We start from the raw sequence: 15742 nt of genomic DNA, 5'->3' as shown, positions 1-15742 counted from the left end.
GGCGCAGCCGCACCTTGGGCCAGTTGTACATGCCATGGCGCCTTGGGGTCCATGGGACACTGCCCCCCTCGCCTCGGTCAGCCATCACCCGGCCCTCACCTGCTTGCTATACTACTTACAACTAACCTGGGAGCTGAGCTTCTTGCAGAATTCAGCAAGGATCAACCCAAGTGTCTTGATTTTCCAGGAATGGTCCCGGATTTACAGAAGCCACCCCGGCTACTGATTTCATAGAATCATACAATCGTAAAGTTGGAAGGGACCCCAATGGTCATCTAGTCCAACCCCCCTGCAATGCGTGAATCACAGATAAAGCATCCCTGACAGAGGGCCACCCAACCTCTGCTTATAAACGTCCCAAGAAGGAGAGTCTGCCACCTTCTATTCCATGGCCTGGCGCCTCCACAATTGATTATATAATCGTGTCGTATGATCTTCAAAACAAAGTTCTGGAATGCAAAGTGGAGGAGCGCTTAGACAGTGACCATCTGCCATTAAGTGCACTCGTAGCTGCGGGAAAGGATTTATCCTGCGCTGAGAAAATCGAACACTCGAGCCCTACAGCTTTGGAGCTCAGATATTCTCGTATCAGATGGACAGATGAACTGCATAAGGAAATTTCAAGTAGGCTATGCTCAAAGGAATTCCTCACTAAGAGAGAAAACCTTATAACTTCCTCAAGCCATGAATTAAAGATAAATTTATTTCAGGAGTTAATTTCACTCCTTCAAGATTCCCTGAAGGAAAAAAGGAACAGGTCAAGTAGGCAATCCTCAGTATATAAAAACTCCAAACCTTGGTTTGATCAAGAATGTCAGGACATGAAGCTAAACTTACTGAAAAAATACAAGAATTATAGATCTGCCAATTTACCCCAACTCCCCACGGTCTGGTTTGAAGATAAACGAAATTATAAAATCTTGATCAAAAACAAAAAACTCCTGGCACAGAAAAGAGAATGGAAATGCCTAATAGATGCATCCAGAGAGAGAGACTCGGCCACCTTCTGGAGACTGGTAGCAAATGGAGTGCGATCTACCTCCTCAGAAGTGGAGTATACTATACCTGCAGGGACTTGGGAGGCATTTTTCCAATCTTCATATTCAGCTCTGCCTTTGACACAGCCACTAATACAGTGTGCGGCAGGTGATGAGTGGCCTCCGGTGTCGGTTGCGGAGATCAGGAGGCTTATTCAGGCACTCAAACACAGAAAAGCCCCGGGAGCAGATAATATCTCTCCTGAGCTTCTCAAAGCCAATATTGACTGGTGGGCCCCAGTCCTTGCCACCCTATTCACCAGCATAGATCAAACAGCAATAATACCAGAGGACTGGGGATTGGCAATCATCGTTCCCATATTCAAGAAAGGCTGTAAACTTGATCCAGCCAATTACAGACCAATCAGTCTCTTAAGCATCATTAGCAAACTTTATGCAACTCACTTACGTGAAAAGTTTGCGGACTGGCTGGAACAGGAGCACATCCTAAAGGAAGCCCAGGCTGGTTTCAGGGCACATAGATCAACTCTAGACCAAGGACTGGTATTGCAACATCTAGTGGAGAAATACACCTCAAAGAAAGGAGGCTCCCTCTATGTAGCCTTCATAGATTTCAAATCAGCTTTCGATTTGATACCCCGGCACAGACTTTGGGAAAAATTAAATGCCACAAACATCGATAGACGTCTTTTGCTTCTTATCCGTAGACTACATGAAAATACTCGGATCCGTGTTAGATGCGACCGTTATGGGAACCTATCAAAGGAAATCCAAAGTTTCCATGGTGTCAAGCAAGGCTGTGTTCTTGCCCCTATTCTATTTAACTTCTATATAAACTCCTTAGTCGGAAAGATGGAGGAAGCAAGTACTCATCCCCCAAACCTAAATAATATACCAATCCCAGTCCTTTTGTACGCAGATGATGCGGCACTTATTTCCTTCTCTTGTGTGGGTCTAAGAAAACTTTTACGAGCTCTTACAGAGTATTGCGAAGCTGAACACCTAATAATAAATTACACTAAATCAAAAATTATGGTGTTCTCCAAGAGAAAACTCCGACATAAATGGAAAATTAATAACCAACCTATTGAGCAAGTAACATCTTTTAGATATCTTGGAATAATTTTTGATGAGAAGGGATCTTGGTGCCATCAGATTAAGAATTCCATTGTAAATGCGCAAAGATCTTCCAGAGCTATCATAAGATTCTTTTACAGAAAAGGAGGTCAATATGTTCCTGCTGCCTCCCAGGTCTTTGTTGCAAAAATACTTCCACAATTGATGTATGGCACCCAGATATTTAATTGTCAAAAACTCAAGTCCCTGGAATCTGTACAAACTAAATTTTACCGCTCCCTACTAGGGTTACCTACCTGTGTCTCCAACACAGCCATCAGGCTGGAGGTAGGTCAACTCCCTATTAATGCCAGGATATGGATCCTGAAGATTCACTTCTGGCTAAAACTCATATTTTTCCCAGTGGGAGTGGCTCCATTGACTCTACTAGACCCGTTCCAGTCTAAATGGAGATTGTCGCTTTATGAAAAATTGAAGGGCCTGGGGCTTTCCCCACAAGAACTCATAGCCTCAGGTTTTGAAAAGGCTAAAAGGATGGTGAGCCAGCGAATAGGAGATGTAGAGCTTCAGGACCATATGAGCAAGATAGATAAATATCCAGCTATCCAAGATTATGGAAAAGGGTTTAATCTAACACCATATTTGCTGGATCTACAAATCGCAAAATACAGGCGGGCGTTTACCCTTACCAGATTTGATGTACTGCCATCTGCCTTACTAAAGGGCAGATACGAGGGCACACCCTATGCTGAACGAGTTTGCCCATGTGGTCTGAAAGAGGTGGAAACGGCTTCACATGTGTTGTTACACTGCGACCTTTACGGGGATATTAGGTCACTGTTTATCTCCCCTATCGTTCAGAAATTTCCAGGTCGATCTGAATCTCAGCGGCTGAAAATCCTACTAGGAGATAAAAACCCAGAAGTAACACTGAAAGTGGCCAAATTTTCTGCGGCTGCGATCAAGCGGAGGGCATTAGCTGTAAAAAAGTAAAAGACTTGACCCCTGGACAAGCCCCCCCATTTTTTAAGTCTATACATATACTGTAGTGCATATATGTGTATATATGTGTGTGTGTGTGGGTGTGCGTGCATATGTGTATTGCTTTTATGTATAATTTTACAATTTCTAATTGACACCATTATTCCCTTTGTAAACTATTGTTGTTTTTTATGTTTTTTCTGGTCTATGACCGTAATAAATTTATTCATTCATGGCCGAACAGCTCTTATGTTCTTCCTGATTTTGAGTCGGAATCTCTTTTCTTATGAAATAAAAAATTTAACGATATATGTGTGTGTGTGTGTGTGTGTGTGTGTGTGTGTGTGTGTGTGTGTGTTCATAACTGCATATATAAACCACATGTCTGAAACCCCACAGAAAAAGTCCTGAAACCATTTTGTCCCTCCCAAATTGGCCTCAACTATTTCTCTGCTGAAGGAAAATGGAAAAGCCTCCCCATTGTCTTTTCCTTCACAAATCCTGTCTGTGTGTGAATAGGGTGAGCCTGTGACCTGGCTCAGGAACTAAGTATTTGTCATTACAAAAGACTGGCCAGGCTCCCCAGGGTATCCAATCAAGTGAGCACTAACAGGTAACCTGCCAGACAGGAGGTAAACAACGCACTCAGATTTCTGCTGTAGACCGCCTTTTCTGTGATGTAGGTATGAAGTTTCTGGGGGGTGGTCTTGGACTTCAGGGTGGGCAATTATAAATGTCTATATAAGGGTGGGCATACCTTTGTTCGGGGTCCTCCTCCTTTCCTGCATGTGAGGGGAGCACCCTCTTGCAACAGTTCAATAAAGATCTTCTTTGCTTCTCAATATTCTCTGATTGGCCTCTGTTATTTTCTCCTACCAATAGGGAACCTATGTAAGGACTCTATATGGGCTCTTGGATACCCCATAAGGGAAAAAGGGCAGATTTTTGTTTATTACACTTGTAACCGAAGCCACAGGTTCGAGTCCTACCCTCCCTAGCTGGAGAAAACAAGAAAGCCACATCTTCCCCAGGTTTTAGGTCCATGCTTGAATGCTGGTTTCTGAAGCTGGGGTGAGGAGGTGCGTTTCAGCCAAGGTTACCTTTGTTGTTGTTTAATCGCTTAGTCGTGTCCGCCTCTTCATGACCCCCTGGACCAGAGCACGCCAGGCACTCCTGTCTTCCACTGCCTCCTACAGTTTGGTCCAACTCATGCTGGTAGCTTCGAGAACACTATCCAACCATCTCATCTTCTGTCGCCCCTTCTCCTTGTGCCCTCCATCTTTCCCAGCATCAGGGTCTTTTCCAGGGAGTCTTTTCTTCTCATGAGGTGGCCAAAGTCTTGGAGCCTCACCTTCAGGATCTGTCCTTCCAGTGAGCACTCAGGGCTGATTTCCTTCAGAATGGAGAGGTTGGATCTTCTTGCAGTCCATGGGACTCTCCAGAGTCTCCTCCAGCACCAGAATTCAAAAGCATCAATTCTTCGGCGCTCAGCCTTCTTGATGGTCCAGCTCTCACTTCCATACATCACTACTGGGACAACCATAGCTTGAACTATACAGACCTTTGTCGGCAAGGTGATGTCTCTGCTTTTTAAGATGCTGTTTAGGTTTGTCGTCGCTTTTCTCCCAAGAAGCAGGCGTCTTTTAATTTCGTGACTGCTGTCACCATCTTCAGTGATCATGGAGCCCAAGAAGGTAAAATCTCTCACTGCCTCCATTTCTTCCCCTTCTATTTGCCAGGAGGTGGTGGGACCAGTGGCCAGGATCTTCATTTTTTTGAGCTTCAGACCATATTTTGTGCTCTCCTCTTTCACCCTCATTAAAAGGTTCTTTAATTCCTCCTCACTTTCTGCCATCAAGGTTGTGTCATCTGCATATCTGAGGTTGTTGATATTTCTGTATAGGTTACCTATAGAGAGAGACAAAATATATTGAGACAGACAGACAGGCAGATTATTCCTTAACAGATGGTTCTCAGACCTATATTGGACCTGTCCTCATCTCTGTCAACCCCTTTAAGCAAATGCCCTATTTCACGGACCGGGAAGTGGAACTGTACCAAGGAGCAGTAAGGCCCTGGAGTTGTGGGGCTGGGAGAAGGGGTCGGGGGGCCGCCAGTGGGCACCCCAATTTCTTAAGGTGGCCGAGCCCCTCCCTGCCCTCTGACACCTGGTCTGGCAACAGTTGGAGCCCCGGATTCACGCCTCTCTGGTGTTCTGTCCTAGGCGCAGTACGAAAACCCGCCCCACATCTACGCCTTGACCGACAACATGTACCGAAACATGCTCATCGACGGGGAGAACCAGTGCGTCATCATCAGGTAAGGAAACGGAGGATAAAACAGAATGGAATCACTATCCATGCTGTCAGGGGCTCAGGAGCAGAGGCACAGGAGAGGGAGGAAATGGAGAGCGAGGGGGAGGAATCCGAGGGGAGCGTAGGCGATGACAGTGGTCCGAGGGATTCCCTGAGTCTCTCCAGCGAATCGGAAGATTCACAGAAGGGGGCGCCTATGGCCAGGGCAAGGGGGGTGCCAAGGGGGACACCCCAGAAGGAAGGGGCCAGCGGGGACTCAGAGAGCAGCAGTTGGAAATCAGGACCAGCTTCCCCACCAGAGCGCAGTGGGGGGGAGGAGTCCCAGGTATCGGGACCAGGGTGTTCACCACCAGCGAGAGGAGATGAGTCAGGATGGACCACGCCTCCATCGGAGAGCGCGGAAACGGTCAAGAGGAAGGTTGGCGGCTGGGCGCGTGCGCCAAGTTCAAATGTACAGGCGAGCGGCACAGCAGGTAGCCTGGATAGGGAACCAGGTCCTAAAGCCCGCCGGAAGGAGGGACAAGAGTCAGGGGGGTCAGCGTCAGAAGAGTCCAGAAAGGAGGAGACCCCGGGGGGCAGACGGACCCAGAGGAGAAAGGAGCGACGGAAGAGGTGGAGTAAGGCTAGAGTCTTAAACTGGTGTACAGGGGGCGGAGACTCAGACGGAGCTTCGCCGGTCTAGGTTCTAAGACGTAGAGCTGCACGCTGCGACTTGTAAATGGAAACTGAACTTCAATAAAGACTTTTGTACATTACCACCGGCTGGCGTTGGTCCTCTGTGAGCTGGGACCTGGAGGCAGCTCTGACACATGCTAAAGAGGATTTGCAGCTAAAATTGACCGAACGTGCCAAATTGGCAAGTCCAACTAGTGAAATTAGGAGGTAGGATTGAAGGAGCATTGGAAAAGGTTGGTTGGTTATTTTTTTTTAAAAAAAAATGCTTTTTTAAAAAAAATATATTAAGTTTTACAATTTTATGTTCATCACAATAACATTATGTCAAGAAGAAAAAATACAATTCCCAACCCCCAAAAACTTCCCTCAACTTCCTCTTCTGGTTCTTTACACATTAACTTCTCCTGATAATAATAATAATAATAATAATAATAATAATAATAATAATAATAATAATAATTTTATTTATATCCAACCCTCTCCGGCCAGAGCCAGGCTCAGGGCGGCTAACACCAGTAAAATTACAGTAAAAACATAATAGGGGGGGGGGGGAAACAATTTAAAATACAGGTTAAAATGCAGTTTACAATGCAGTCTCATTTTAAAAGTAGCCCATAGATCAAGATTGTAAGGGTCAGACTGAGTCCAAACCAAAGGCCAGGAGGAACAGCTCTGTCTTGCAGGCCCTAAATATTGCATTCTTTAAGCTGAATATTGTTATATTCTTATCATTTTTACACCATGATTGTTTTCAATTTGCCTCTTACTCTTTGTTATTTCCCTGTTATTACATCTTGATCTCTATGTTTGTTTTGTTAGTTGTAAGTGTCTGCTCAAACTGTGGTAGTGAGTCCACTTTACAATGCTTCTGTAAATACAACGTAAGTGGTTCCCAGTCTTTTTTAAAGTCTCTGTTGTCCTTATCTCTAAGTCTTCCAGTTAGCTTTGCCATTTCAGCATACTCCATCATTTTAAAAAATACTATAAAACCTTAAGACGCAAGTAGCCTTAGAGTAAGAACAGTGGTAAAACCTATATTTGAAAATATTGTGGAGAAGATAAGGCACAGAAGGAATGTAACATGCATCGTTATTTGGAAAATTAGGGAAAGCGTGGAGGAGGGCAGAGGGGAAGTGAATTGATTGTTAATTGGAAAAAGTTGCATTAAGCTCTTTTGAAATACAGTCATACCTCAGGATACAGACACTTCGGTTTGCGCGATTTTGGGTTGCACATCGCACCAAACCCGGAAGTACAGTAGTATCTCTGGTTGCGAACTGGATCCGTTCCGGAGGCCCGTTTGCAACATGAAAAGAATGCAACCCGCAACAGCGCATCTGCGCACGTACGTGATTCACCGCTTATGCGCGTCATGTCATTTTGCACTTCTGCGCATGCGCGAGCGGCAAAACCCGGGACGTAACCTGAAAGAACATAACATGAAGCGGACGTAACATGAGGAATGACTGTACCGGAACGGGTTACTTCCAGGTTTCGGCGCTTGTGCATGCACAGAAGTGCTAAATCGCGCTTTGCGCATGCGCAGAAGCACTGAATTGCGACCCGCGCATGTGCATATGTGCGCTGCGGGTTGCAAATGTTCTTCCCACATAGATCACGTTCGCAACCCGAGCGTCCACTGTATATAAATCATTATATATTGAATCATGATCCGGGTGCTTGGCAACTGGGAAGCCTGATGCCCTGGCAAGGTAGAGAGACCATGGGGTTTAATCCCCACTCGGTCCCTTGCCCCGCGTCACGGCCTCTCCCAGCTTTGGGGTTGTCACGAGGGTGAAACCTGAATGCATCAGGGCTTCCCTGGTTTACTTCAGGGGATGTGGTAGTGGGAGAAAAAACTCCGCATGTTTTTATCCGCGATCTAATCTAACCTTGGGGTGCCACTGAAGGCGGTTAGGAAACTCCAGCTGGCGCAGGATTCGGGGTCCAGGTTGCTTATGGGGGCAAAACAGGTTGAGCATATTCTGATCCGACTGCCAATTAGTTTCCGGGCCCAACCCAAAGTGCTGTTTTTGACCTCTAAAGCATGGGTAGGCAACCTAAGACCCGGGGGCCAGATGCGTCCCAATCGCCTTCTAAATCCAGCCCGTGGACGGTCCAGGAATCAGCGTGTTTTTACATGAGTAGAATGTGCTATTTAAAATGCACCTCTGGGTTATTTGTGGGGCATAGGAATTCATTCATTCCCCCCCCCCAAAAAATATATATATATAGTCCAGCCCACCACAAGGTCTGAGGGACAGTGGACCGGCCCACGGCTGAAAAGGTTTGCTGACCTCTGCTCTAAAGCCTTCAACAGCTCAGGATTGCAATCCCTCCAGGACTGCCTCTCCCCATATAAACCATATATAGACCCATATAAACCCCCATATATAGACCCAGACCCTGAGATCACCCTCCGAGGCCCTTTTTCGTGTGCTTCCTCCATGTGAGGTCCGGAGGGTGGCAACACAAGAACAGCGCCTTTTCTGTGGTGGCTTCCCGTTTGTGGAATGTTCTCCCAAGGGAGGCCTGTCTGACGCATTCATTATTTATTCCTCTTTGATCAGGCCATGGGCTGATTGACATCTGATGTCCTTTTAAAATGTGTTGGGGAAGAGGGAGGTTATTGGGCTGTCTGTGTTTTTATTTTCATTATGTACTTTGTGTTTTTATTTTGTGTTTTTATCTTATGAACTGCCCTGAGACCTGCAGGTATAGGGTGGTATAATAATAATAATAATAATAATAATAATAATAATAATAATAATAATAATAATAGGCATTCCTTGCTCTCAGGAGTGAGCACCTCATCTGAATAAGTCCATTCCTCCAGTGATATCTAGACAAGGGGCAGATTTCCCTATCGCTGTTCTAAAAAGAGGCATTCCCTGTTCTTGAATAGATGCCTTCTCCCGTCTCCTGCACGCCGTAGATTTTGCTTCTTCTTAGCTCAGGGAACATCTGTGTATAATGAAGGCGTCAGGCGAACCTTCCTGAGGAGAGCTTCCCACAATTGAGGTGCCACCACAGGAAAGGTCCCGTTCTCGTGTTGCCACCCTCCAGACCTCTCAAGGAGGAGGCACATGAAGGAGGGCCTCAGAAGATGATCTCAGGGTCTGAGTCAGTTCATATGGAATCATAGAATCCTAGAGTTGGAAGAGACCACAAGGGCCATCGAGTCCAACCCCCTGCCAAGCAGGAAACACCATCAGAGCACTCCTGACATATGGTTTTCAAGCCTCTGCTTCAAGACCTCCAAAGAAGGAGACTCCACCACACTCCTTGGCAGCAAATTCCACTGTCCAACAGCTCTTACTGTCAGGAAGTTCTTCCTCATGTTTAGGTGGAATCTTCTTTCTTGTAGTTTGGATCCATTGCTCCCTGTCCGCTTCTCTGGAGCAGCAGAAAACAACCTTTCTCCCTCCTTTATGTGACATCCTTTTATATATTGGAACATGGCTATCATATCACCCCTTAACCTCCTCTTCTCCAGGCTAAACATGCCCAGCTCCCTTAGCTGTTCCTCATAAGGCATCGTTTCCAGGCCTTTGACCATTTTGGTTGCCCTCCTCTGGACACGTTCCAGTTTGTCAGTGTCCTTCTTGAACTGTGGTGCCCAGAACTGGACACAGTACTCCAGGTGAGGTCTGACCAGAGCAGAATACAGTGGCACTATTACTTCCCTTGATCTAGATGCTATACTCCTATTGATGCAGCCCAGAATTGCATTGGCTTTTTTAGCTGCCGCGTCACACTGTTGGCTCATGTCAAGTTTGTGGTCAACCAAGACTCCTAGATCCTTTTCACATGTACTGCTCTCAAGCCAGGTGTCACCCATGACAGGACAGAGGCAGTCCTGGAGATATTGCAGCCCTGAGCCGTTTAAGGCTTTATAGGTCGGAACACCCAACGTCTTTGATTATGAGCCACCTGGGTGTGATATCTGGAGGACCACAGTTTCCTCATCCCGGCTCTGGCAGATAGAAGGAGGACTCCTGACTTGCCTGAGCCTCTTTTTGATAAATATAAAAAATGGTCATCTCAGTGGTATAGTTCTGCCCAGTCTATCAACCTTCTCTGAATTCAAATGGGTGTCTCATTCCAATGGCAAGAAAGAGAAACCCAGAATTCAGGAGACCACTTCAGCTCCCCCCTGATGAAACATCTGTGGGCCATCTGGGATGATTGAGCAACTCAAAACTCAGCATGAAGGTTACGCAGACACTAACATACAAACTGTGATGGGACGATGAGCTGCTTGTGCGTAAAATGCAAGTCCCTCAGAGTTTGATCAGGTTTTCAAACCTCTGCCTGTGACGGAGCCCCTCCAGCATGGCTGCGTCAATCACTAGTAGAATCCGAAAGTGGCTGCTTTCGGAATCGTTTCCAACATAAAAGCTCTTTAACGGAAACACGTCGTCTGGCCTCTCGGCGTGACAGTTTCCGGCGAGGTGTGGGTGTCCCTATAGGAGGTCCTGAGACCTCCCCACTGTTTTCGCTGGAAGCGTCTCTGAGCCATCCCTCCGACTCACTTTCCCTTGGAGTTCTTGCTCGCCCTCTACTGGTTCCCTCTTCCGCTGCTACTCCTCTCTCAACCTCAGTGAGCCTTTGCGCCCCCGGCGCTTTAGATGGCAGTTCCCTGACATCCACCTCCCCTCCAGGGCCCCCTTCACCCCCTCCCGTCTCCTCCCCTACTGGCGGTGAGGAGGTAAAACCCCTGAAAGAACCTCCTTCGTCTTCCGACGTCGCGAACACTTCCCTCCACTTGTTGCTGTTCCTACTCTCTCGGTAATCTTCGTCATCGGAGTCCACTCCCTCTTCCAACTCCGACTCCGCGAACCCTTCCATTTCCTCTTCCTCATCGGTGGTGCCGAAATACTCCCTCCTAAACCTTGCTATCGGCTGAGGTTTCCTCGGGAACCTTTGGTGGAACGTTTCTGTTAAAACCTCGTCATTGACTTCCTCTGCATTCACCCAGGTGTTTTCTGACTCCGGTTCCCCTTCCCACGCCACCAAATACTCCACCTGATTTCCCTTCCACCTGGAATCGAGGATTTCCGCTACATGGTTGCGGCGTTCCCTCTCTTCCAAGGCTGGTCCCCTGACGTACTCCCCTTCACGTCCCCCCCTGTATGGTGACAGTAACGACCTGTGGAACACTGGGTGCAATTTCATGTGGTTGGGTAATCGGAGTTTGAAAGCTACCGGGTTGACCTGCTGAATGACCTCAAAGGGTCCCAATCTTCTGGGCCTCAATTTCTTACAACCCCCTTTGAACGGCAACCCTTGGGTTGACAACCACACTTGATCCCCCACCCTTATGGTTTCACCTTCCCTTCTGTTCTTGTCTGCCTGCTTCTTATATTGTGCCTTAGCCCTTTCTAAGTTGAGCTGGAGCTGATGATGGATCGCTTCCATCTCTTCTACAAAATGTTCAGCCGCTGGGACGCTCCATCTCTCCCCTCCTTCCCCTGGAAATGCCCTGGGGTGACACCCGTAATTAGCCAAAAAGGGACTCATCCCTGTGGACACATTCTCCGCATTATTGTAGGCAAATTCTGCCAACGCCAACTTTTCGACCCAATCGTTCTCTCTGTCATTGACATAACACCTCAGATATTGTTGAAGAATGCCATTTGCTCTTTCCGCCTGCCCGTTGGTTTCAGGGTGCCGGGCAGTTGAAAAATTGACTTCCACGTGCAGCAAGCTCATGAGCTTCCTCCAGAACCTGGAAGTAAATTGTTTGCCGCGATCTGAGATCACCCTCAAGGGAGCCCCGTGCAACCTAAAGATGTGTTCTACAAACAACTTCGCTGTTTCTTCCGCTGTGACTGCATGTGAGCATGCTACAAAGTGGCACATCTTAGTTAACAGGTCTACTACTACCATGATGGCTGTTTTCCCCTTGGACTTTGGCAGATCCGTCATAAAATCTATTGATATCGCTTCCCAAGGCCGTTCTGGTGTGGGTAATGGTTCTAATAACCCTGCCGGCGCCCTTCTTTCCCCTTTGGCTCGCTGACATTGGTCACACCCTCTTACATACTCCCTTACATCTTCCCTCACCTTAGGCCACCAAAATTCCCTGGTAACCAACCACATGGTCTTGTGTTGTCCAAAATGTCCCGCCGTGGGGCTATCATGCAACTGCTTGAGTACTCTCCCCCTCAATTCACCTTCGGGTATATACAGTGCCCCTTTGTAATACAATGCCCCATTTCTTTCCTCAAAACCTCCGGGGCTCTCGCCCTCCCCCCTGAGACCTCTGAGCTTATCCTGGGCATATTCATCATTTTCCGTTTCCTCTACCAGTTCTCGTTGCCCCACCAGCGCCGCCCCACACACCCAGCGGTCCTCAGGGATGACATGTCTCTCTTCGATCACCCCCTCCCCTTCCCAATACTCTGGTTTGCGTGAGAGCGCGTCCGCCCTGACGTTTTCTGGGCCTGGCACATAACAAATTTCAAAGTTGAATTTGGAGAATTCCTGTGCCCATCTCACTTGTCGTTGGTTGAGCACTCGAGCTGTTCTCCAATACTCTAAATTCTTGTGGTCGGTGCACACTTGCACCTTGTGTTGTGCCCCAATTAATAAATGTCTCCACCTCCGGAATGCTTCGTGAATGGCAAGTAGTTCCCTGTCATACACCGTGTAATTCCTCTCGGATTTATTCAGCTTCCGCGAGAAGAAGGCACACGGTCTCCACTCCGACGCACTCCTCCCCGGTTGAAGAAGGACCGCCCCTACCGCCCGGTCGGATGCATCGGTTTCCACTCTCATGGGTTTTCGTAAATCCACATGCAGAAGTTGTTCTTCCGAGGCGAAAGCCCTTTTCAGTTCTTCAAAGGCTCGATCCGCCTCTACCGTCCAAACAAATTTCTTCTTGCTGCTGAGGCAGTCGGTGATGGGCGCCGTCAAGTGGGCAAAGTTCTTGATGAACTTCCGATAAAAGTTCCCAAACCCCAAGAATCTTTGCACGTCCTTCTTGGTCTTCGGTGTCTTCCATTCCAGTACCGCTTGGACCTTGCCTGGATCCATGGCCAATCCCTTGTCTGACAAGCGGTACCCCAGGAATTCCACCTCCTTGGTATGAAACTGGCACTTCTCCAGTTTCACCCACAGCTGGTTGGCTTGCAGCCTGCCCAACACTTCTCGAACGTCCCTCACATGCTGTTCCTCATCTTCCGAATACACCAACACGTCGTCTAAAAAGGCCACACAATTCTTGTAAAGCAAAGGTCCCAGAACGTGGTTTATAAAAGCTTGAAAACACGCGGAGCCCCCTTGTAGACCGAAGGGCATAACGAGGTATTCAAAGGCTCCCAAAGGGGTAAACATGGTGGTCTTCCATTCATCTCCCTTCCTTATGCGTATCAGATTGTACGCCCCCCGCAGGTCCAGCTTTGTAAAAATCTTTCCCTTCCTTACTCTGGTCAAAATGTCATCAATTCGGGGCATAGGGAAAGCCAGGGGCTCCGACACTGCATTGAGGGCCCTAAAGTCACACACCAGTCTCGGTTTGTCTGTGTTCTTTTTGTCCACAAAAAACACTGGGCTGCCCCCCACCGCTCGGGACTCTCTGATGAAACCTCGCTTCAGGTTTTTGTCAATGAACTCCCTCAGCTCCTGCATCTCCCTGTCTGACATGGCGTACAGCTTGCCTACTGGGAGTTGGGCCCCAGGGAGTAGGTTGATTTGACAGTCAAAGGGTCTATGCGGTGGCAGTTTGTCTGCTTCCCTTTCGCTGAATACGTTGCTCAGATCTGCGTATTGCGGGGGCACCTTCCCTTTGTCCATTACTTCCATCCCGGCTAGGGTGACTCTGTCTCCTCCCGAAACCTTCCCCTCCTTGCAGTGTTCTAGGCAATGCGCTGACCCAAAGGAGACCACCCTCTGATGCCAGCCCACTAGCGGATCGTGTAGCGCCAGCCAGCTCATCCCCAAAATGATGGGCGCTCCTCCCAGGATGGCCACATTAAACGCTATCTGTTCGGTGTGCCTTGCCACCCTCATTATCATCGGGACAGTCTGTTGGCTAACTTCTCCCCCCAACAGCTCTCTGCCGTCAATCGTAGTCACCTGCAAGGGGTTACTTAAAGGGATGGTCTGTATCTGGTGCTCAGCTGCAAACTCCTTACTCATGAAATTACAGGAGCTGCCTGAATCCAAAAGCGCCTTGATCTTTAGTGGGTGTCCGTTTGGCAGTTCTAGTAACACCTCTATCACTAAAGCGGGTCTGGGAGGTTCCGGCATGGGCACTTTCACTGCTCTTTGGCCTGGCTGCTGTGCCCCGACGGTGGCAGCCAGGCGTTGGCTTTTACTTGCTCCTTGCCTTCCTCTTCCTTTCCCCCAACAGCTCCTGCCATCCCTTGCCATTCCTTTCTTTGTGGGCAGACTCTGGCAAAGTGCCCTGGCTGTTGGCAGAGATAACATCTCTTGGCGCTCCTTCCCTCCTTCTTCCGCCCTTCACTGGGATTTGAAACTGCGCGCGCCCGCGCTGTTCCAACTTCCATCGGCTCTGCCGGCGGGAAAGGTGGCTCTGGAATGTCTGGAATGCGGAACTCCCTCCAACGGTCTCCTTTCCCTTCCCGCTTTTCCAAAGCCCTCGCCTCCTGGCGCGCTCCTATGCACAGCGCAGATTTGGTTAACTGATCCATAGACTCCGCCCTGGGCCCCCGGGAAAGCTCATCTTTGACGGTTGAAGAAAGCCCCTCTTCGAAAAGCATTTGGATGGGCTCCGCCGATAGGTCCCACCCCAATTTATGAATCAGCATAGTAAACTCAGTCCAGTACTCACGGACAGATCTGCTTCCTTGCTGGCAAGCCATTAACTGCCTTCGCACCACCCCCTGCTCAATATCGCTGGAAAACATCAGGTCCATGGCACGAAAAAACTTCCTCGTGTCCTTTAGGATCTCATTATTCGCTGCCATCAGGGGTCTAACCCAATCCTTCGCCCCGGATTCGAGATGGCCAATCACAAAAGCCACTCGCGATTCCTCGTCGGGGAAGTCATCAAACTGCAAGTTTAGAGCGTATTGCATCTCTGTTCTAAAGGCATGATAGTTCCTGGGATCCCCCCCGAATTTCTGCACCAATCCTGGCACCTTTCTGGCGAGCGGGGTGGTTTTCTCCTTTCCCTTTTCTGCATCCTGAGCCCTCCTCTCCTCAAGCCTCGCCGTTTGCAGCGCCAACTGGATCTCCAACGCCCTGTACCTTTCTTCCAGGCTTGGACCCCCTCCAGCTGCTCCTGCTCCTCCGGTTCCGGCTGGGTTGCTCATGATGCTTCTCCCTGCACAAGCTGGCTTTCGGTGACTTTCGGATTGCTGTGATGGGACGATGAGCTGCTTGTGCGTAAAATGCAAGTCCCTCAGAGTTTGATCAGGTTTTCAAACCTCTGCCTGTGACGGAGCCCCTCCAGCATGGCTGCGTCAATCACTAGTAGAATCCGAAAGTGGCTGCTTTCGGAATCGTTTCCAACATAAAAGCTCTTTAACGGAAACACGTCGTCTGGCCTCTCGGCGTAACAGTTTCCGGCGAGGTGTGGGTGTCCCTATAGGAGGTCCTGAGACCTCCCCACTGTTTTCGCTGGAAGCGTCTCTGAGCCATCCCTCCGACTCACTTTCCCTTGGAGTTCTTGCTCGCCCTCTACTGGTTCCCTCTTCCGCTGCTACTCCTCTCTCAACCTCAGTG

At 48.5% G+C, this 15742-nt stretch overlaps 1 protein-coding gene across 1 annotated transcript in view; it reads left to right on the top strand.

Moving 5' to 3' along the window:
- The window catches only part of MYO1F (myosin IF), a 67576-nt gene that overhangs the window by 18766 nt on the left and 33068 nt on the right, over positions 1 to 15742 (top strand). Inside the window, exons 3-4 of the mRNA XM_081895423.1 lie at positions 5034 to 5123; positions 5281 to 5375. Of these exons, the coding sequence (XP_081751549.1) occupies positions 5034 to 5123; positions 5281 to 5375 (185 nt within the window). The remainder of the gene's footprint in view (positions 1 to 5033; positions 5124 to 5280; positions 5376 to 15742) is intronic.

The sequence above is a fragment of the Podarcis melisellensis genome (genome assembly GCF_964234715.1).
Source record: "Podarcis melisellensis genome assembly, chromosome: 18".
Taxonomy (NCBI): domain Eukaryota; kingdom Metazoa; phylum Chordata; class Lepidosauria; order Squamata; family Lacertidae; genus Podarcis; species Podarcis melisellensis.
The sequence above is the reverse complement of the archived record's forward strand: the minus strand, read 5'-3'. Positions and strand labels throughout refer to the sequence as shown.